At 42.4% G+C, this 23,288-nt stretch overlaps 2 protein-coding genes across 11 annotated transcripts in view; one reads left to right on the top strand and one right to left on the bottom strand.

Annotated features, from left to right (window-relative positions):
* Positions 1 to 23,288, top strand: part of FRY (FRY microtubule binding protein) — a 250,254-nt gene that overhangs the window by 211,256 nt on the left and 15,710 nt on the right. Inside the window, exons 48-55 of the mRNA XM_061434828.1 lie at positions 350 to 529; positions 2,761 to 2,922; positions 5,386 to 5,460; positions 8,688 to 8,858; positions 14,932 to 15,132; positions 15,696 to 15,857; positions 18,516 to 18,682; positions 20,086 to 20,275. Of these exons, the coding sequence (XP_061290812.1) occupies positions 350 to 529; positions 2,761 to 2,922; positions 5,386 to 5,460; positions 8,688 to 8,858; positions 14,932 to 15,132; positions 15,696 to 15,857; positions 18,516 to 18,682; positions 20,086 to 20,275 (1,308 nt within the window). The remainder of the gene's footprint in view (positions 1 to 349; positions 530 to 2,760; positions 2,923 to 5,385; positions 5,461 to 8,687; positions 8,859 to 14,931; positions 15,133 to 15,695; positions 15,858 to 18,515; positions 18,683 to 20,085; positions 20,276 to 23,288) is intronic.
* Positions 7,766 to 23,288, bottom strand: part of ZAR1L (zygote arrest 1 like) — a 109,989-nt gene continuing 94,466 nt past the window's right edge. For 7 of the 10 annotated variants that reach the window (XR_009739965.1, XR_009739963.1, XR_009739966.1 and 4 more), the window contains 4 exons: positions 21,452 to 23,034; positions 18,481 to 20,717; positions 18,176 to 18,342; positions 12,284 to 13,390 (listed from right to left, as the gene is read on the bottom strand). The gene's annotated coding sequence lies outside the window, so the exon portion shown is untranslated. Of the gene's footprint in view, positions 8,930 to 10,017; positions 13,391 to 18,175; positions 18,343 to 18,480; positions 20,718 to 21,451; positions 23,035 to 23,288 lie in introns of those variants that run through there. The other 3 variants (XR_009739971.1, XR_009739972.1, XR_009739969.1) reach the window with 3 other exon arrangements.

Genomic DNA, 23,288 nt, shown 5'->3' with positions numbered 1-23,288 from the left:
GGAACAGTAGCGTAACTGCAATGGAGGCTGGAGCTTTTTTTTTGTTTTGTTTTGCTTTTCAAATTAAGGAAGTACCTCATTAGCAAAAGTGGTACCTTGTTATTTTAAACTTGTTTATTTGAATGTGGACAAAACTGTTCTTTTTTATTTGCTTATTTCCTAAATGTAGCTCCTCCTACAGATAAATTATCTTTTTTATGTCACTTGCCTTTTACTTATCAAAGGATTTCCTGCACTGTTTTAAATCAGTGAGTTCTGACAGGTCATGAGAAGCTTCAGTAGCTAGGAGCATGTTAGTTTTTTTTTAATGAAATAAGTTTTTAAGTATTGACTGTTTCATTTCCTTCAGAGCATTCACTGGAGAGAAGCTCTGAATATTTTGAAGCTGGTGGTTTCTCGATCGGCCAGCCTCGTTTTGCCTTCCTACCAACACAGCGACCTCTCAAAGATAGAAATACATCGAGTGTGGACGAGCTCATCCAAGGAATTACCTGGAAAAACCCTAGACTTCCACTTTGATATCTCAGAGGTATGTTAACTGTTCCCGTGAACTTTAGCGTGAATGCATAGGAGCAAAGTTCTAAACTAGCTGCCTGGAGAAGGAGGGCTTCCTTTACATTTATGTCACATGAAAGCTTCTAAGGCCTAATGAGGTCCTATTTTTTTTCTTTTTTAAGAACACATTCACAGGGGCTCTCATTTGGCAGCTTTTAAAAATAGAAGCTAGCCTCAGTTATGTAAAAACGATTCCACAGAAAAGACAATTTTTAAAATGGAATGATCTTAAGCATTTTAAACCATGAGCTTCACTCATTCTTTATCTGACTGCTGCCACGTCCTGTCTGGTATCTGCAACCTTCTTTCCTGAACTGTAGCCAAACCAGTGAATGACCGAGATTTATGGAATCTGCCCTTATGGTCATTTCCCCAGGCCACACTGCTTTTTTTTCTTTAACAATTTTTTAAAGTTGATATGTTGTGTTTTCATTTTTATTAAGTTCAGTTTTTTTGGTGGGGTCACATGGCATGCAGGATTTTAGCTGCCCGACCAGGGATCAAACCCACGGGCCCTACAGTGGGCACATGGAGTTCTAAAAACTGAACCATCAGGGAAGTCTCCCACACTGCTTTTTACAGTACCACCATTTAAATTCTTGCCTTGAGAAAGAAAGGAATGTGGAGAGAAGAGACCTATGAACCAAACTAAGGAGTCAGGAAGAAAAGAGGACACAAAATAGTCCGATTTACCTGCTGGTCCATGAACAAACTTTTGGAAACCTGCACTTAAGTATGTTAGTCTAAGATATAAAAATACATTTGCTTTCCTGTCTCTCTTACCCCATGACCGCTAAGCCCCCTAAAGCAGAAACCATGGTCTGTCCACTTTGTAATTACGGTCTGTACAGTGTCTAATGCGTGAACGTACTTCATGCACATTCTTCAGCTTGGCTGAATGAATCAGTTCACTGAAGGAATAAACTAGGTCTGCTGACATGCAACTTATCGGCTCAGTTGTAGCCAGATTGGGTTTTTTCAAACAATCGTCCCATTGACCATTCAACACTCAGGGTGAAATGCTGTTTATTGCTACTGTTGTGATGTTTATATATGACATTAAGGTATCAAATCAGTATTTTTCCATTTTAAACAGTTTATATTGCTAGGGTAGGAGAGGGGTGCTTACTCTTTTACTAAAGTTTATTCTGTTCCAAATTGGAGAAGGAAATGGCAACCCACTCCAATGTTCTTGCCTGGAGAATCCCAGGGATGGAGGAGCCTGGTGGGCTGCCGTCTATGGGGTCACACAGAGTCAGACACGACTGAGCAACTTAGCAGCACCGGTTAGCATTCTATTCAAAAGAGGTACAGAAGACCTGTAGCCAGTCAGCTGCACGCCCCAGATACCCAGTTGCTCCAGAAAGATGGGCCTGGAGAGACAGGTGGAACACGCCCAGCCAGTGTCTCTCATCTCTGAATGTGGGCCTGTGAACAGGCTTCTGCAGAGACCCCCTTGGGGCTGAAGTTTGGGAGGTGCTGCCTACCCAGCTACCACATTACAGACCTCTCAGGAAGTGAAATTTCTTAAATGTTGCCCAAGAACCTGGCCCTGACTGTTTCATTTAAATAACTGAAAACACAGATTTAAATAAATTTTTAAATACTTGAGAGTATAAGGTTGGTGATTACAGGTTGGAATGAAGGGAAGGAATTTTGGTCTTAAAAGTCTTTCAAGCTTAAACATCTGAAAATAATTTGCTTTCCTGCATGTTTCCCTTCTCATCTTTACAGTCATTTCTGAAGTGCATTTAAGAACAAGCAATTGGATTTGTTTTCAGTTGCTCAAGAGGGTGGGAAGGTGTTGAAGATGCAAAATGGTTTTTGTGTTAGTCACTCAGTTGTGTCTGACTCTTTGCAACCTCAGGGACTGTAGCTTGCCAGGCTCCTCTTTCCATGGAACTCTCCAGGCAAGAACACTGGAGTGGGTAGTCACTCCCTTCTCCAGGGTATCTTCCCAACCCAGGGGTTGAACCTCAGTCTCCCACATTGCAGGCGGATTCTTTACCATCTGAGCCACTAGGGAAGCAAAATGGTTTAGGATGTGTTCTTGAACATCAGGGAAATGAGCCTCCGTGTAACACTGAACTTCTCTACATTTTCATCAAATAAGCAGTTCTTGGTTGCTGCTGGGAGACCGAGCCACGTACTAAGGACTGTGGATGAGACAGAAGAATGTATGCTTCTCTGCTCTTTTCCCTGCAGACGCCCATCATTGGGAGACGGTATGATGAACTGCAGAACTCCTCTGGGCGTGATGGGAAGCCCAGGGCCATGGCCGTCACCCGGAGTGCATCCTCCACCTCCTCAGGCTCCAACTCCAACGTCCTTGTCCCTGTCAGCTGGAAAAGGCCCCAGTACTCCCAGGTAAAGAGTCCTTGACTCGCAGGATTGGACAGGAGCTTAGGGGGCCCATTGAATCCAGCTGTGATACGCGATTTGGGCAGCCACCCTCCTGATGTCACCCACCTGGGCATCAGCACTTCAGTGATGAAGAGCTCGTGGCATCCGTATTCCGAGGGGACCCCTTTACTCTTTGAAGAGTTCATTATGTTGAGTTGAAGTCTGATACTCTGTTGCTTCTACTTATTGATCCTAGTTCTCTTAAGGCTTAGAAAATGCAATCAGATCTCTCACATGGCAGCCCTTCAGACACTTAACCTACCCCCTCTACCACTCACCCAGATGAGTCCTCTTTCCTCCAAATAATAAATCCTAGTTCTCCCAACCAATCCTCTGTGGCAGGGCTGCACGCTGTCCTGTGGACTGGCCCTGGATCCAGTCAAGGGGTTCATGCATGGCTGACATGAGCAGAGCAGGCACCCAGATTCCTCCGTGCTTGCCTTGTCTCTATTCACTCTATGGGTTATTGATGTCACCGGACTTGCTGTCGAGTGAAACCTGTGCATTATTTAGGGCTCTTTGGGTGACATGTGCCAGAAGCCCAGTGAAAAACTGCCTGAAGTGAAAAAGGCATGTGTTCACTCCTGTATTGCGGCTTCAAGTGGAGCTGGATTCTAGCACTCACAATCCTTAGACCCTCTCCCTCCTCCTCATGGCCCCACCTTCCCGTCCCAAAGTCCTGCTTTCCTCTCTGCTGACTTCATCCTCAGGCAGGTTCTTCCCTGTGAGGCACCAGCGACCTCTGGCAGCTCCAGATTTACATGGTCTTTGCCTCTGACCATTTCGGGGTAGAGGCCTTCCCTCCCTGACATCCACAGCAATTCTAGAGAAAATTAAAGTGTTAGTCGCTCAGCCGTGTCTGACTCTTGGCTGACCCCATGGACTGTAGCCCACCAGGCTTCTCTGTCTATGGGATTTTCCAGGCAAGAATACTGGAGTGGGTTGCCATTCCCTTCTCCAGGGGATCTTCCCAACCCAGGGATCGAACCTGGGTCTCCTGTATTGCAGGCAGATCGTGTACTATCTGAGCCCCCAGGGAAGCCCCATTCTAGAGAAAGGATTCTTGCAATCCCTACGAGGGAGGAAAAGTGTCTCCTGGTGGGAGAAGAGCCGTCCCAATATGAAAAGGAGCTGCGTTACCAGGAGAAGGAGAAGTGGACGCTGTGCAGAGGGAAACCCCTTAGTGTGCACGCCCAGCAGGACTCATCCTCACTCTCAGAGGCTGGGAAGATGGAGCCCCCAGCGCAGCCCCTGCTGGAGCCGAGCTGGTGCTCAGCAGGTGTTCACTGTGGGCTGGACAGAGAACCCGCTCTACTCTCTTGTGGGTTTGGAAAAGAGAAGACACATGCACAGCCCTGTTCCATGTTCCTCTGTGTTGATTCCTTCCCAGAACTGCAGAATGCCCACTAAAACCTAGAGAAAGAGGTTAAGGAATCTTCTGCCATTCTTCAACACCAAGGGCCTCCTGTCTTTGACCTTGAAGTGACACCATACTGAGTGTCTCAAGAAGGATGCAGGGAACTGAGTTACATCAAGAAGGAAAATCTGTGAATGATCCTGGCCTCCTTGCAGGCTCTCTATTAACTTAAATCAGGTTAAAAAGGAAAAAAGTCATTTTCAAGCGATTAGGGTGATTGCTTTAAGAGTAGTTCTGAAGCATGTTGACATTTTTTAGGCTCTGGTTACTCATCTTTTTCATTCTCAACTCACCCATCATTCTGAGACCTACTTTATCTATGTCATTGGAAAATGTGATGGTTTGTGAAGAATCCCAATGCTTAAGGAACTGAAAAGTAAGGTTTATGAAGAAAAGCAAAAGGAATTCAATCTGTTTAACTATAGGAAGAATAAGTTGAGAAAGATTTAACATGGCTTACAAATAATCAAATTTAAATCTGCGGAAAGTAAAGCTATCCTCCCATTTGGGGTAAAGAGATTTGTATTGTAACATAAGAGATTTAATTTAGGTGTAATGAAGGGCTTGCTAATGACTGAAAGTTGTAGCACACAAGAAAGATAACCAAGGGGAGTAATGAGTATCTGCTAAGAACCAAGGGATTGACTTTCATATCTTCTCCCTTAGGAATGTTCAGATCAGCACTGTCCAGTAGACATACAATGTGAGCCTCATTTAAGTATTCTTAACAGTCATCTTTTGAAAAATGTAAAAAAAAAAAAAAAAAAGGCAGGTCAATTTTAGTAACATTTTAGCTAATATGTCTAAAATATTTTTCAGCATATAATCAATATTTAGTCATTGATGAGCTATTTCACACTCTTCTTTCATACCAGCTCTTCCTGTGTTTTACATCTCTCTGTTCTCACTGGGTACATCTCAGTAATTAGCCCCGTGTGGCTGATGGCCACAGGATGAGACCAGATTTGATCACAGGTCCCCAGATTAAAACCTGTGTGCTTCTTTTCCAGAAAAGGACCAAAGAGAAGTTGGTGCACGTCCTTTCTCTGTGTGGCCAGGAAGTAGGATTAAGCAAGAATCCATCCGTAAGTTCTGTCGTGTGTCGTATTTATTTCGCTTTTGGTATTGCTTTTGCTTTTGGTCTTGTAGTTGAGATGATTCAACTATGAATTACAAGTGTGATATCCATCATCTTGATCAATCTCTTAGACTTGTCTCCACACTATGATTTTTAATCTTACTTAGTTCAGAAACACTGAAAGATGTTATTGGCTGTCTGCTCCAGCTGGCAAATAGAAACTCAAGTTGATAAATAAAAACTCAAGTTATTTTTATTTTTTATATCTTGATTTTTAAAGAATATACCCAGATTTTCTTAAAATAGGTGTATGTGACTCTCCTGCACTGCTGTACACGATATACATTCCTTTGGCATATAATTTGACTCTGTACACACATTTCTTAACGTGATGTCACTGTTTTACTCATGAAAAGGTGAAAACAGTGATATGTTTTTTTTCTTGCATAAACTTCTACTGATTTTACAGTTGGAAAAATATATATACCATTGGGCTTTGAAATAAAATGAATAATAAGTACCAGAAGTTAACTTCTGAAGCTTTTTTAAAAATTTAGAAAATTAAAATTGTGTGTGCGAACACTGCGGCAAAAGGTTTGGTTTTGCCAGGTATTTTTATTTCATCTGTATTATAGCATCTTTATTAGTAACCAGAAAAGATTGCAAACCAAGTTATTTTCAAGTAAAGTAAGAACCAGCAAACGGTTTCTCTGTGGAATTGCTTTTAAAATTCCAAAATGTATATGCTAATGTAGTTCATGACTGTGTGAAATTTGAGAGACTCATAGGTTCCTAGAGTAAAGGCTGATACTTATTATCACCCTGGAATGTGCTCCAGCAAGAAGCATTGCCTCCTTTGAAGTTACCTTCCAAGTTGCTGACTGGTGGGTTTGCTGCTGCTCCTGTGACATCACGGAGGGCAGAGGGACCAGGGATGACAACTGGGAGAGCGGACGGAGCCTCCCAGCCCACCAGGAAGGGGAATGGCAGCCTTTATCTCCACAGCAGCACAGCCAGCGAGGGCCACTTCTCTCTGTCCCTGTGGTTACACTTTCCCCTTCAGATCCCAACTGCCTGCTTCTGTGCTGTGGCCTTTCAAGCTAGAACTGTTTACTGTGTTACAAATACAAAAAGCCACACTAACTAGGAAAGGGAGCATTCAGCTGAGGAAATCAGAGTGCTAGTCTCTCTGTGGATGGACCTAGAGACTGTCATAGAGTGAAGTCAGTCAGAAAGCGAAGAACACCATGTGATACCACTTGTATGTGGAACCTAGAAAAAGGGCACAAGTGAGCTTATTTGCAAAGCAGACACAGAGACACAGATGTAGAAACAAATATGGATACCAGGCAGGGGAAGGATGGGTGGGATGAACGGGGAGATTGGGATTGACAATATATACAATATCGTTTAAAAGACGCTTACTCCTTGGAAGGAAAGTTATGACCAACCTAGATAGCATATTCAAAAGCAGAGACATTACTTTGCCAACAAAGGTCCATCTAGTCAAGGCTATGGTTTTTCCAGTAGTCATGTATGGATGTGAGAGTTGGACTATAAAGAAAGCGGAGTGCCGAACAATTGATGCTTTTGAACTGTGGTGTTGGAGAAGACTCTTGAGAGTCCCTTGGACTGCAAGGAGATCCAACCAGTCCATTCTGAAGGAGATCAGCCCTGGGATTTCTTTGGAAGGAGTGATGCTAAAGCTGAAACTCCAGTACTTTGGCCACCTCATGCAAAGAGTTGACTCATTGGAAAAGACTCTGATGCTGGGAGGGATTGGGGGCAGGAGGAGAAGGGGACGCCAGAGGATGAGATGGCTGGATGGCATCACTGACTCGATGGACATGAGTTTGAGTGAACTCCGGGAGTTGGTGATGGACAGGGAGGCCTGGCGTGCTGCGATTCATGGGGTTGCAAAGAGTCGGACACGACTGAGCGACTGAACTGAACGGACACTATTGATACTATGTATAAAATACTAATAGATGACTAATGAGAACCTCCTGTATAGCACAGGGAACTCCACTCAGCGCTCTGTAGTCACCTAGTGGGAAGGAAATCTAAAGAAGAGAGGATATATATACACATATAACTGATTCACTTTGCTATACAGTAGAAACTGACACAACATTAAAAAAAAAAAAAAAGAATTCTAGTCTCTCATCTCTCCCTGACTAGGTGGCTGGTCATCAGTGCTGTTTTATCTCAGGTACCCATTTGCAACCCCTGTACGGACTATGTGTTGTGCCGTTGTATAAAACCTAGTGCAAATCTTATGACTGTTCTTAAAACACAGGAGGAAAAAAAAGTATATTTAAAATCCATTTACTTTTTCCTGTTGAAAGACAGTTGTTATATTTAAATTCTTATGAATGAAATTTTACTTTCAAGGAAGACCAAGAGGTTATAATGGTTAAATTAAAAGAACATTGTTCATTTTGTTTAATATCAGTCTATATGTTCAGGAGAGGCTGCAGAGCAAAACATTTAGATTTATGTCAAGTCTGTTATTCCTAAGAAGTTATATTAAAATGGCCCAAGAAAAATGAACCTATACATATAATTTTAAAATGCTGACATACTAAAATTTTAGTAGAAAAAAAAAAGTTTTGTTTAAATCAACAGGACAGGAATTTGAGTGTGAATTCTGAACACGGCTGCTCAGCTTCTCTTCTGTCATTCAAATGAACAAGTTCTGTACTTCTTGACTTAGGTTTCTTTTTCTTTACCAGTTCCTGATTTATCTCTCGAAGGGTTAAATCCTTTGCTCTCACAGTTCGTTCTATAGTAACACATTTTGTTGGCATCAGTAGTCCTTAAACTCTTAGGTGATAATATGTATGTGATGTGTATGTGTATGTGAATCTATACAGTTTCTAACCTCAGTCAGTGTAGAAACAATGGAAAATTTCTTGGCTGCTGTAGACTGTCTGTGAACACAGACACGCTCAGTTCAAACACACACACACACACACACGTAGGATCCAGTCTTCATTAAGAAGCAACGATTTGACTCTAACATTTTCCTAGTACGTGAACTTGCGTCTTTGCAACGAGTTTAATCTGAAGGCACCTGTCCAACATAAATAATAAGAGAACATTCTAAAAATACCCACTTAAGGAATTAGGTGTGTACTGGAAATACAGTGCTACGAGGAGCCAGTTACGGGTTCTGTAGCTCAAACCACCGAAGGGAGAGCGGTTTCTCAGGAGAGCCCTCTCGGTTCACAGGTGATCTTCTCGTCGTGCGGGGACCTGGACCTGCTGGAGCATCAGACAAGCCTGGTGTCGTCCGAGGACGGGGCCCGGGAGCAGGAGAACATGGATGACACCAACAGCGAGCAGCAGTTCCGGGTCTTCAGAGACTTCGACTTCCTAGACGTGGAGCTGGAGGATGGCGAGGTAGGCACAGGCTCAGTGAAAACCATCCGCTCAGCCTTTTCTTTGCTAATGAAACGGTTTCTTTCTACCTGCTAAATAGTGAGTTCTTTAATTAGAAAGCTTGTAAACTTTATTTTGGGTCAGTTTATTTAAAGTACAGCAGCTTAACTTGGTCAAAAGTCACCCCACCCTTCCTGTCTGAGCCCAGGGCCAAAGCAGTTCCAAGTTCTTTCTAAATGGCAGAGATCTGACTTCGAATGGCCACACGGAGACTCTGTGTCTAGTCCAAAGGTGAACTTGAAAAAAAAAAAAACCAGAAACATTGAGGGTCTCAGCCTGTTCTCTGGTGCCTGGGAAAAACAGGCAAAGCATTTCATTAAGCATGAAGTTGCTCTTATGTGGTGATTTCAAAGCTTGCCTGCTACAGCCTGCGACCGGAGCCCGAGGGCCTGGCATTTTTGTGCTGTTTGAATTCCTCAGAACTTGAAATTAGATTTAACATGTAAGAGAGCTCCTGGCTCTGCTTTTGGCTGGTTTTTGACACCTGGAGCATCTGAATTCAAGTCTGAACAGGCAGATACAGATCTGTGTATCTGAGTGATAATTGTGGTAATAAGCTGCTTCAGTTATGAGTCATGTTTTTGAAAACTGGGAGTGGAAGGAGGAGCATTGTTTTAGTAGCTTGGGGGCATATTCCAGCTGAGAGGCAGGCTTTTTCCTCCTGGGATGGGCACTAAGCTCCCTTCAATGAGGTTGCCATCTGTAAAAATGCCTGCTACCCAGCCTGGTGTGTGTTGGGCTCCACATTATACTTCCCAGACAGAGGGCTTTCTGCCAGTCACACAGTTCAAATGGAAGCCCAGATTCCAAGCTTGTCATATCCTATGGTAAGTAGTAGCAGTAGTGTTAGTCACTCACTTGTGTCAAGTCTGACTCGACTTTGTAACCCCTTGGACTGTAGCCTGCCAGGCTCCTCTGTTCATAGCATTCTCCAGGCAAGAATACTGAAGTGGGTTGCCATTCCCTTCTCCAGGCGATTTTCCCAACCCAGGGATCAGACCTGGGTCTCTCGCATTGCAGGCAGGTTCTTTACCATCTGAGCCACCAGGGAAGCCCTATGGCAGGTGGGCACCTCCTAATTATAAACTTGTGGGAAATGATACTTCAGGTAACTGCTTACCTTCCCTAAAAGAACACCTGCTGACCAATCCACTCGTGTCAAGGCTAGGTCACGGAGCTGTCCATTTTTGTCCTTACTGGCCACTGACGACCCTGGCTGTCTGTGCCAGCAAGGAAGAGTCATGTCCTCAGAATGAAGAATGTTTCCTTCCCCAATTCTTCCCCTGGAAACAGGTCTATCAGATCCAGTCCTTTTAAGAGTCTAAAGGCACTGACTGCAAAGCACCTTTAAAACATGTCAGCTCTTCACCTTGAATTTTCTTGAACCAGGAAACAGTTCTGCAGTTTTCTGTGTTAACCATAACTAGCAATAAAGAAATCAACAAGTACATGTGGTGAAAACTGTTTAAAAAGTGTAATGCAAAATACAGCTGTTTTGAATATTTTCAAAATGAGCTAGAGGTCATTTTGGAATGTCAAATGGAATGTCAAAAGATTAACTTCCTAATTTTGGCAACTGACCTCATCTTTGCTCTCAGGCTAGAATTCAAGCTTAGGTAGTACCCTTTTCACTCTGTAAGTTAAAATGAGGAGGGAAAAATTGATGAAACAAGAGAAGCATCATTTTTTTCAGTCTCATACAAAGACAAATGGGCTGTGTGAAGGGATCTGGCAGGAATGCTATCAAGTAGAAGAATCAGACACAATTGCAGAGTTAATTTCTATCAAAATAAGGAAAACCTTAGATGCTCATCATTTGAAAACAAATTTTATGCTAATGTTTGTCAGGGACAGCAAGTGATAGATACTATGCCTTCCTTGTAGCGTTTTCTCTATTGTCCTAGCCAATAAGAACTAGAAAGAAAAAAAAAATAGTGGTTACTTTGTATGATTATGATTTTAAAAGAAACACAAGAGTGTGACAGTATGTATTTTATCCAAATAAGATAAACTATTTGAGAATGTTACTTCTCCACAAGGTTACAATAAGGGATTCTAGCCTACTTACAGAGTCGCAGATGGTCAAAGCAGGTCCAGCTCTGACTTTAGCTCAGCCTCTGACCCAGTTTAATCTGCGAAGCAGCTTCTCTTGGCTCCTCATCTATCAAATGGGGATGATAATACCTGCCTGTAGAGCTGATGTGAGGGATCAAGTAAGGTGACCTATGTAAAGCTTCTCACATAATTTTGGGCACAGAATAGGCATTCTAAGTGTCTGTTCCTCTGTACTGTCACTGATGAATAATTTCAGTATTTCCTCCTCTACAAAAGGTAAGCATATTTGGCTTCTAGATCAAAACACATTTATAAAAAAAGACAAACAAGTTTCTTGTCATGTCTATTCCTTTCGTTAGTCTCAATGTATGACTAAGTCTTGAAAGGTTTGCCTTGAACTCTTCAGAATCCTTAAAGGGTGCTGGGTCTTTGCTGTTAATTGCACCTCAGCAGTGAAACAGCCCGATCACAAACACTTCTGGTTTTGTGGGCAGGATGAGGTGATGCCACCTTTTTCTCCCCCAGCAGATGACCCTCATTAGTCTTTCCATGACATTTCACAGATTTCTCACAAATAAAAATTTAGACATTCTAAAAAAAAAAAAAAGTGTTGAGGAGACAGGCCAAAGTTGTCACTGAAGTGGAAAGCTATTTCAGAAACTGTATTTGTGATTTGTTACCCGCTACGTCATCCACTGCTAAGAGGCCTTGAATTTCCGGTGTTTGGTACTACTTCTCCTCTTTCGGGTTTGTGTATCTTTGCTTCTTAAGGCGCCTCTACTGAAGTATATACTGGTAGCACTGTTAGTGGCTGTTGTGTTAAAACTAAGACAAATGCACTTGAGTATCTGTAATATAATCATTTTAAATAGACCTCTTATTTGTTTTTCTGTCCATTCAATCTGCTACCCAGGAACTTCAGGTAAGATGATACTATTTTCAATTCAGATACGCTAGTAGGTGTTTTGCATCATTGCAGATTTATAACAACATAATTGCTTTTTCTCCCCTTGGAGAGTATGTATGCCTATTTGCACATTTGTATTGAGATGTGTGTGACAGAAGTATTTTTCTTGGTTGCTCGAGGAAGAAAATATTTTCTGAAAGTATAAATACATTTTAAAATGTAGTTTTAAAATCTTTATATGTCTAGTTCTGGAAGTTGCATAATTTTCTCTCTTGAGGGAAGGTGAGTTTTTAAGTATGATCCATAGAAATCCTATAATTTTTCATTAGGCAGCTGCACAACTGGAATGGTTTGGGTTTGTGGTTTAATTCTTTTATTAAAAGTGAGATCAACAAGCTTTATCTAAATAATACACCACGTCCACTTCCAATCAACTGCTTTTATTTTCTAGGAATTAAGAGCTATCTTTGTAGGGTGAATGACTATCCAAGTGAGGACCTTTTGCAACTAAAAAGGAGTCTGGTAATGATTACACCCAGACAACAGGCATAAGCCAGTGTTATCCTGGACAGAGTGACCTATGAGCACACTATATCCAAGTCTTATAGGCTTAAGTCTGAGTAGGGTCATTTTGGGGAACATGTTTTGACTTCTACGTTCCTTCAACAATAATTCTTTTTTTGGTATTCCAATATCAACGAATATGATTTCCAGCACTTCTACAGTATTCCATTGTGAGTATTTTCTCATCTTGGTATGAACTCTGCCTGAGTGGTTATTTAGGTTTGATAACCGACATATGCACACTGTCCATCAAGGATAGCCAGCCACCTTCTCAGTCTTCTCACACACACACAGTTTTGGCTTTTGACCCCAAAGGTGACGTAAAATGCAAACACGACATCTGGGTGTGGGGAGCTAGAAGGCAGCTCTGCGAGTGGGGGTGGTCCTGTGCTGTGAGAAGGCCCGGAGGACTTTCAATCACCACAGACTCCAGCACAGGCCAGGCTACTGTTGCTTTCAACCCCTCAGCCGCCACTAGGGAAACGGTTTCAACATCCTTGCCTCCGATGCAGTTACTGCATCCTCCAGCAGGACACCAAATATTATCCCTGCGAGAACAGCTTCCCTGACTCCCAGTTCCTCTTCACCTGAGCTGTGGTCAGATCAACGCAGCGGCACTGTGCCCAGTGCAGCGCTCCTGGCCCTGGATATATCTCTCTGCCAGCTCAGTGTGAGCCAGGTTCAGGGTGGGCGACTTCCAGAACTGCTGCCTGAGACAGTTCATCCAATCCATCCATTGATTCAGTGCAAGAGAATCAGTGCTGTGAATTTGTTTCACAGTTGTACATTTCACCCAGTAATTGTCACATTCCTTTTTCTGTTTTGTAATCTCATTTTTCTTTACCCTCTTTATTTCTTCACATACTGTGTTTTCTTTTTCTTCTTGGAACTCTTGCCTCTTCCACATTTTTTTCATTCTTTCCGTGAAACAGCTGTTTTAAAATACCAGCACAATAGTAAGCCTTCCCTACCAGGGTTAAAAAACAAACTGTTAGGTATAAAATAAGTTAGGAGGAAATATTATACAGCACAGGGAATACAGCCACTATTTTACAATAACTTTAAGTGGAGAATAATCTAAAAAGATGTGAATTGCTATATTGTACACTTCAATTGTATAACACTGCAAATCAACTTACCTCAATAAAAAAAATAAATAAAAACAATCATTTGGTGGTAATGTAGCACAGTAGTTACAGATAAAAGGTACAGACAGAGCTATAAACTATAGAAATCAAATACTGAGTCGTATAATCAAACAGTCCTAAGGATAATCATAAATATCATAAATGGTGTGAATAATGATAATTTCCACATAATATCTAGAATGTGTTCAGGATTCTTACCCGTTGCATTATACCAGAGATCTGTTAGAATGGTAGGCTTTATTTTATTAGGAGCCAGAAAAAATAGACCCATAAAACCAGAGGAAAAAACTCATTAATTTTAATAGTAATTTACATCTCTCCCTGAAATTATATGATTATGCTATTAACTGAGCTCTCATCAGAAAGTTTATTTCAGTGAACCATCTGTGTTTAAAATGGCTAATGTACATGATAAGATTCTGTGCTAGATTTTATTCAGATTACCTATTTGGTTTAGGTTCAAATTTGCTCACCAATGGGTGAGTAATATTTCTCTTGCTTTATTCCTGGAGAGAAATAAAACCCACATTTGTTTTTAGGGGGAAGAAATTATATTCAATTAAATGAACTTATTTAATATATGATAATTTGTAGAGACAACCTGAGATATATCTGGAATCTTTCTGTAACACTCTACCTTGCCGCTTAGCCCAGTTCTCAGCACACATGTACAATTCAGCAACAGTCCCTGGTACCAGGTCAATCCTTCCAGGTCCAGGGAGGGAACTGTTTCCTGTGTTGGGACAATTGTTTAAAGATGAGCCTAAAGCAAAACTGAAGCCTTGCTGCTCTGGCCTCTGCATCGTGCATGATCGTCTGACTGTGCCCAGCTGCTCTCTGACACCCTTTAACTCTGCATTTTATCTGTGAAAACTGCTGTGGCAGAAACAGGCTGGAATGTGTACCTAATGCTCTTCAACTTAATACCCAGAAGCTGTGGACTGTGCCACAAGCATAGCCCTTACTTTGTTCTCTGGACAACAGTACTAAACAGTGGGGGTCAGGGAGTAGGTAAGGAACACCTCTGTTGATATTAACAGTCTCTTTCTGATAGCTTTTTGTTAACATGGCTCTTTAAGAGTACTCCCAAATCAACTTGTAAAACAGTGTTACCCACTGTGCCAAAGAAGAGTGTATGATCACATCTATCTGTGACTTAACATGTATTTAGGTGAAAACAGTGTGCTGTTTACTACTCTTCACAACACGTAAGCAAAATCATTGGTGCCCGTGTCCGTGAGGTGAGGGCTTGAGAATTCATAATGAAAATATCGATGCTAAGCTATGACTGATTAGATGTGTGAAGCTGTACATGTGGGAGAATTCTGGCCTTAAAAAGCAGCTGACGGTGTGATTTCAGGGCGAGAGTATGGACAACTTCAACTGGGGAGTCCGCAGGCGTTCTTTGGACAGTCTGGACAAGTGTGACCTGCAGCTGCTGGAGGAGCGCCAGCTCTCAGGAAGCTCTCCCAGCCTCAATAAAATGAACCACGAGGATTCTGACGAGTCCTCTGAGGAGGAGGACCTCACCACCAGCCAGATCCTGGAGCACTCTGACCTCGTAAGTAGGAACTCTCCACCTCTTCTTCCCAAGAAACTGGGAGACTGCTCTTTGTCATTCAGGCAGCAGGGCAGTTTCCAGTTGCAACTAAAGAAACTTCCCACAGCTGCCAAACTCAAATCTGAGACTGTCGGGTGGGGTCTGTCTGATTCTAACTAGCTTCTTTGGAGGGTGCAAATGGAGACAAGCACTAGGGGTTTCATCAGCCCTGAATGCCATCAGATTTGTTCAGGCCTAGATTTTCCTTAAATAACTTATTATGCTGAACTCTTTCTTTAAAAAAAAAAAAAAAATTCCTCCAACATCTGAAGTTTGAGGAAATAAGACATTTTGCTGGGGTTATCTGGAAAGAGAAGGGGTCTTTGTGTCTTACAGTGCTGGGCCTTGCCAGCTGTGGTGTTTAAGTTCTAATGACAGGGAAGTATGTATTACTATGTTCAATAGTTAGTACCTGTCCACTAGCAACCAGCTTGTACACTGGTTTGTACTCTTATGTAAAAAGTAATCAGAGCTTGTAAAGAATGGGAACGTCACACGACATGTTTCCTTTGCTTTCTCGACAGATCATGAATCTCTCCCCTTCGGAGGAGACTAACCCCATGGAATCACTCACGACCGCCTGTGATCTGACCCCTGCTGACCCTCACTCCTTTAACACCAGGATGGCTAGCTTTGATGCTGCTCTGCCTGATATGAATAATCTTCATATTTCTGAGGGTTCAAAGGTGAAGAGATTTTGGCAATTGTTGGTTGTGGTTTTCTTTCCAAAAAAAAACGTATTTCCAATTTTCTGAGCATTCTTAGCAGGTTATAAGTGGAGGGACTATCTTTATCTTTTATGAAATAATTGTTAGTGCCCCTGAGCCTAGGTTTTGAAGCTGCTTTACTCTCAAAAGACCTAAGCAACCATCTTCTTGTTGGTTGAAAGAGATTTGATTTGAGGTCCTTTTAAGATGAAACGTTTTGCATTTTCCAGAGAGCACAAACACTGCTGATTAACAGCAAAACAAATGTCTCAGATGGCTGAGACAGGGAAACTGATGTTCTTTGTTATGACTTTTATAAAACAATCTGTTAAGTGAGGTGTGGGTGTATGCATAGATTGGGTGACATTTTTTCCTATGTAGGAACCAATTATACAGGCTGTGCACTGATTGCATTCTCGCCTTTTGTTGGGCTATCACAAATTTCAGTATCAATCACAGTATTATGCACAAAACTGTCTTAATCGGCTCTCTGAGGAGAAAAGTAAGTAATGGATAGAATTTCCTTATTTAAAAGGTCAGCTTTTTAGAAAAACTTTAAAATGTGTATTTCATTTAAGGTTTATTTTATTGATTTGCATAAGCCATTTTGTCCATAAAACTATCAACTTCCACACTGTGTTCACATATGTATCCACATAAATGGCCAATAGTATAGAACTTTATTTTCTTATATTAGATATTCCAAAATTGCCTATTACTATTAGGATTAAAGTTTTCTTTAACTTGAATTTGGTTATGGTAGTTTAAGTTTAAAAGAGAAAACAGGAAAACATACATAGAAAACAGATTTATAAAAGTATATTCTTTCTGATGCTTCTACAGAAAAATAAAATACTGGCTATTCTGTATCCTTATACAGTGTACTAAAAATATATCTGAGATCTAGCAAAATCTATATACTGTAAACCAAGGGCAACCAACCAAACTGCAATCACCTAAAAATATTGAAGCTTAAAAAATAATTATTTCTAAGATTTCCCCATTACAAAAGGACTGTGACCAGGATTCTGAGAATTAGCAGAATCCTTTTCTAGCCAAAAAGGGGACCAGAAAGGAAACCTGAGATTAAAATGCCAGAACCTTTGAAATTAAACTTCATGGAACGGACATCACAAAATAAATGTGAAGTTATTATTAGCATATGTTATTTCTCAGTCTTGCAGTAGTCAACTTGTCTATTTTGAATGCTAAGTTATATAGATTTCTCATACAAAACAGTGCCTAAGTAATATTTTCATGGACTCACAAAGAAATCTATCAGGGCAAGGCTGAGTTTAATTTCTGAAAAGCTATCTCTGTTTTTTACATCAGCTGGGCTTCTGCAAAATTTGATTTATCTGTATTGTTAGAGAAAACAAGATGTTTTTATAAGATCTCAGCCTATCCCTAGTAGATTAAGTTTATATACATTAATAACCCAGACCAGTCGGCAGTCTCGTTGGCACCAGTCTAGTTTTAAAGAGCAGGAAGAGACAGATATGGATAAGCCCCTGAAACTCAGTATTTATAAGCAGTTCCTTCAAAGACATGAGATAACCTATTTCCCTAACGTATCTGTAAACATTCCTAATTTCCCTATTTAATCCTAGATTCAAAATACTAAAGGGGCAGCCAGATGTCAACCGTGATAACGCTCTATTTCATATGCCTATTTTGCCCTGGTTTTGTCTTTAAGAAAATGACTCACTGAACCACGTACACAAGCTTTCTTCCTCTCCTCTTCTGTTCTGTGGTCAGGCTGCCTTCCTTCCTCTCCCGAAGAACAACTGGTCCTCCAGATGATTTCCCTCTGGCCCGGGTTCAAGCCCAGCCTCTTTTTCCATTTGACCTGCCAGTCGCTTTCCTGCCTCTCAGTGGTCCCAGCTCTGCCACCCTAGAGACGTCCCATCTCCCTGCTCATTCTACACTTTACGGCAACCCAAGAGCAGCCTCTCATATATATACGTGCTGCCTTCAGGGGATATTCCCAAGAGTGAAGCATGTGTGTATGTGGAGCTCAGAGGATGCTCAGTATGGAAGGCCTGTCAAAGAGGCGGGCTCAGTGAATAGCTCTGGGTCACTCATGGGCATGGCAGAGACTTCAGGAGCCTTTACTATGCCAGGCACTGATGATTCTAAATTCTAGTTTCTATCGGTAACATTGGACATACTACAAATTATATACTGGAGAGTTAACTCCAGGTAACTTGCTTTAGAACACTGGGCTTGTACAACGAAGAGAGCTCTGAATCCAGAGATGGCTGTCTCTCACCCTGGCTTTGGCTCTGATTACATACCTGGTATTAGGCATGTCCTTTTCCTGTGTGGAGTATCTACTTCCTCATCTTTGAAAGTGGAGGTCAGACCCAGGGGGTCGCTTCCAAGTTTAGCATTTATACTACTTAAGTGTGGATCAAATATGGTAATCTTCTGACAGCTTCTTTGGGAACTCTCTCAGAAAAGGCTGAAAAGAAGATAAAGAACAATGCTTCAGAGAATTCTTGAGTCTGGTTACACAAATTGACTATACCATAGCTAGAAGACAGATGCCCCCGATTTCCGTTGTTCTCTGGATTTCAGAGTTGCCTCTGGATATCCTTACATGTTGGGGGATTCCTTTCTCTCCTTTGCTCCCAGGCTGATGCCGTCCAGGAAGAGGAGGACGCCACCGTGCAGGAGGATGACCTTTCCAGCTCCATCAATGAACTCCCGGCCACTTTCGAATGCAGCGACAGCTTTAGCCTGGATACGACTGACGCAGAAGAAAAAGGCAACCGAGCGCTGGACCACTTCACTCTTGCCAGGTGAAGGGTGTACACGGCACGTCATATTGGGTTTGCTCCAACTCCAGTTTAACGTCAGGCTTGTGCCTCTGGGACCTCCTCGCAAAAGAGTCCGGGCTGACATGACTTGGAAGGCTGTCAACCAGTAAGGAATCTTCCAGCTCCAGTGTAGGGCCTTATGCGGAACCAGTAAGGCTATGCCTATAGGAACTCTTAGAGCCCTGGAATAATAATGTACTCAGGCGCTCAGTCGTGTCTGACTCTTTGCAACCCCATGGACTGTAGCCCGCCAGACTTCTCTGTCCATGTGATTTTCCCAGGCAAGAATGCTGGAGTGGGTTGCAATTTCCTTCTTCAGGGGATCTTCCTGACCCAAGGATCAAACCTGCATCTCCTACACTGCAGACAGATTCTTTACCACTGAGCCACCAGGGAAGCCCTAAAGCCCTGGAATAACATAAAAAGCCAAAAAGGAGCCCTTGGGGACGTGGTCCAGACCTTGTAAGCTTTGAAGATAAGCTAGCTTGGCAAGGCTTGGAAATGGAGTTCTTCCCATCTTGAGTTAAAAGACCAGAACAAGAGGCCCTTTATGAGCTACATACCTACTTTTTTTTTTTTTTTTTTTAATGTGGGTGGCTTTCAGCTTCAAGACTGACATTTCTGAGACAAGTGAGATCTAGTCAGAGAATATAAACAGGAAACATAAAGGAATAGATTTTTTTTAAAAAACTTAATGTGGCATCTAGGATAAATCACAGATAATGCTACAGATCTGCTTCAGGAGAAGAAAGTCAGAATCCTAAAATCACTCCTCTGAACACTGCTTCTGACGTGGCTAGACAGAGGCTTTCTGTTATGGTGACACGTATCCTTTTGTCAGAGAAACAGCTTAGGGTGATACCTAGAGAAGAAATGTTGACTTTTCAGTTCATTTATTTTTCTCTCCTTTGTTTCCCTCTGTCTCACTGTGAATTTCTCTTATTTTCCTTTCTCTGCCCTTTTTCTCCTAGTCATTTATGTGTATGCACCCACTATTACTCTCCCTCCACAAAGGAAAAGTGAAAAGATTCAAAATTTTTCTCATTTTTTTAAAGTGAAAAATGAAAAAGACTGAAATGGGTCAAAGCACAGGAGTGAATGTGCCCTGTGTCTGGGGAAAGGCCGGCAGGAAAGTGAGGGTCAGTTGCTGAAGGCTAAAAAGCGGTCCCGTATCAGAATTGGGGAATCTTGGGAATTACGGAATCCTAGAGGTGAAAAATTCTCTTTTCTAGAATCAGAATCTCAAGACCTCTGACTGAGAGCCAGGCTCCAGAAGCAACCCCCACGGGAGGAGAGGGCAGGAGGGTGCCTCGGGTGAGAACCGACACTGCCGGCAAAGGTGAGGAGGACGCTGTTCCTGACTTTGTTGTCTGCGTTTTTTCCAGCTTTGGGGAAGGTGAGAGGGGAGTGTCGCCCCCTCCCTCGCCCTTCTTCTCGGCCATCCTTGCCGCCTTTCAGCCCACGGCCTGTGACGACGCCGAGGAGGCCTGGCGCAGCCACATCAACCAGCTCATGTGCGACTCGGACGGCTCCTGTGCTGTGTACACGTTCCACGTGTTCTCCTCCCTGTTTAAGGTGCGCTGCCCACAAAGGCTCCGCGGCTGCCCACAAAGGTCTCTCCCTGGGTTTACACTACACTTTGTCCTCAGTTTCCTCTGCTTCATCCTTTCTTCCGTTCATTGTGGAGATGTTGTGCTGGGTGGTTCGGGCTGCCGGAACGTGATCCTCGCTGGCCCCTCCGGCTTTCACTGGCGTCATCAGGCACAGGCAGGCAGCCAGGCCTTCGGGACCACAGGTGGCGTCTTCAGCCAAGCCCATCCTCCAGCTCCTTTCCACTTCGACCTCTGGTGTACCTCTTTCTTCTTCGTGGTTTTTCCTTATCTTTTATCCCCACTCACCATGAATTCCTTCAACCTGCCAGCCTGTGACACTTTTTGAGAGGTTGATTCTCTTGAGGACATCATGAGATAAGGCATGGTAATGTGTGCTGGATGGAGGAATGGGGCCCTCTGATCACCTTCAGGAAGAACCATGGCAAAAGGGAGAGATAGGAAAATAAGGAATCATGTGAAAAGTGGAAAAAATGGGATCATCTGCTTTAAATAATTGCAAATTCAGGAAGCCATAATTTAGTTAATATAAAAGTAAAATCGGTTTTTGAGCCTGGAGGCCCTTCCATTCTTAGAGGATTGTATACCAATAGTACTAATAGCTAGTGTCTCCATATTCTGTTATTTGTGTGGCCCACTCACAAGTTTTCCAGTTTACTTTTCATGAGACCTGTCTGGGATGAACTGGGGACTGGAGGGACTGTTAGCCTTAAAACAGGAAACAGTGGGCTGCTGAAAGATAAGAATCCAGAAACACCCTAACATTAAGCCAGACTGAAATTTAAAAACAAACTATCCCAAAGCTACCATTTGAGGTAAATTTGTAAAGATTCAGGAACAATGTAATTTATTATATTGTTCTAAAGTCTGTGTTTAAGTAATGGTTAATCGTGTATATTTATGTTTGGCTGTTGTGATCCTGTCTTACTAGTTACTAGACTGCACGCTCAACTTTATAGTCCTGAGCAGGACTCTTCCTTCTGCCGAGAACCATCACCTCCTGTTTTCCCTCAGCTGTGCTCCCAATACATACAGATCCCTGATGGGGCGGCACTTCCATGAATGAGGCCTTCCTTTAGCTCTTTCTCCCCTTGCACTCCTGACCTGGGATCCCAGGCATCTGCCACACTGTTGGAATTACCTGTTTAGGTGTCTGTCTCCTGCAGGGGAGGGCAGGTAACGGTGTCTTGCTTTGATTCCAGTGGCTGGCACAGTGGCTCACACACAATAGGCGCTCAGTAAATGCAGCAGGAAAAAAACTTTTTTAATGTACATCTCAAAAGTATAGTTTCCACGTAATGCCAGTACAGCAACAGGTTGTCATGGGAGCTGGTACATGGGGCTGGGTACTGGGAAGAACACTAGAGTTTGGATTTTTTTTTTATCAGTTGACTGGATCAATTCCTAAGACATTTATCTGCAATAATAATACAAATTGTGTTTCTCCTATTTTTTTTAATATTACATTTTTCTTTAAGAACTTTCTCAGCTACCATCAGATGCTCTGTGATTGAGAGCAAAGTCGCTGTTCCAGTATGCTGGCAATGAAGCACATTTCAGACACACAGTCTACGGTTCTTTCATCACACCCTCACTGGGGCTGTTTACTTAGTTTCCCGATATTCCCCTGTGGTCTGGACACCACGTTGCCCTGTATTTGGTGGATTCTGGACGGAGTAGAGAGGAGGTTAACTGCAAAAATACTTTGCTTTTAAAAACAAGGAAATGGTTTCTAATGGTCCAGCAGGGATGGCTTTCCAAGTGTCTCCGTCCCTCTATTTCCTTCCTGTGCTCCTGGGTTAGAATATTGTCATTTGTGTGCACAATGTCACCAAATCACATGCTGCTTTTATATGGAAGTCATAGGTGGCTCTAAAGTTCCCAGCCTCTCAGTCCAATAAAATGTAAACCCAGGTCTGACCATATTCTTGGGTGAGAGAGAAGAACCCAACTTCCTGGAGGACCTGGCCCCTCCTCACTCTGCCAGTCATCTGTTAATAGTTCTGTGATACACGGCATTTCCTGCTCCTCTCAGCTGCAGCATTCTGTCAAGTATTTTAAATTGCACATAAAACGAACACCACCATAAGACATAATGTTATGCGTTATGACAAGACTCTCAGATATATTAAATAAAAATAATATGCAGCACGGTTGGCATTTTTTTCTAGTATAACTGATAAGGAACCAAGAGCCTGCTGCTGTTTGGGGGACCTGCTAAGTACCCCATAGCAGGGCAGAGAGGATTTCTCGTGGATTAGATTCTCCAACTCAAAAGGTATGAAATCTCTTTGGGAAAAGCGAATGCCTAGATCTGGAATTATTTTTTGGTTAAATATTTTGTTCTTTTTGTTAAAAGATATTTTGAGTTGGAAGTTGGGGCTAAAAATGTTCTCATTTTGTCACTGACACAGGCCCCATGAGTCAGATTCTTCCTAATTACGGTTTTTCTTCAGGCAGTATAGGAGGAATAGTAACGTTTACAAAGCATTATCACTTATGAAAGGGATGTGAACTTAGAACCCTTACTCCATCACTTACTGTTTGCATGATCTCGAGTCCTCTGACCTCTCTTAACCTCAGGTTCTTTACCTGGTTGTGAGCACTGATGAGGTGACAATGTGCAAAGCTCTCAGGGAGACAGGTCCCACACAGAATATACTCTTTCTTTCTTCAGAGACTTTGTGGCTCCATTTTAGTCCTCCTGTCTCTAGGAGCTGTGATCTGGGAATGATAGAAAGGAGTCGTATCTCATGACCTTTTTCCTCTCACCCATACTGAAGTAATCTCAGAACTTACTCATCTGACAAACACACTAGGCAAAAGATTCTGGCTGGCACTGGCCATCAGCAAAAAAGCAAAGCAGCACTTATTTAAAAGATACATGGGCATCCACACATTGGGAAATGACATTTTAGGAAGAAACTTTGTCCACACTCACTCTGTTCCTATCTCACACACACACACAGGCCTGCCAC

This window comes from Bos javanicus, chromosome 12 (assembly GCF_032452875.1).
Source record: "Bos javanicus breed banteng chromosome 12, ARS-OSU_banteng_1.0, whole genome shotgun sequence".
Classification (NCBI taxonomy): domain Eukaryota; kingdom Metazoa; phylum Chordata; class Mammalia; order Artiodactyla; family Bovidae; genus Bos; species Bos javanicus.
This window is presented reverse-complemented; position numbering and strand designations above follow the sequence as displayed.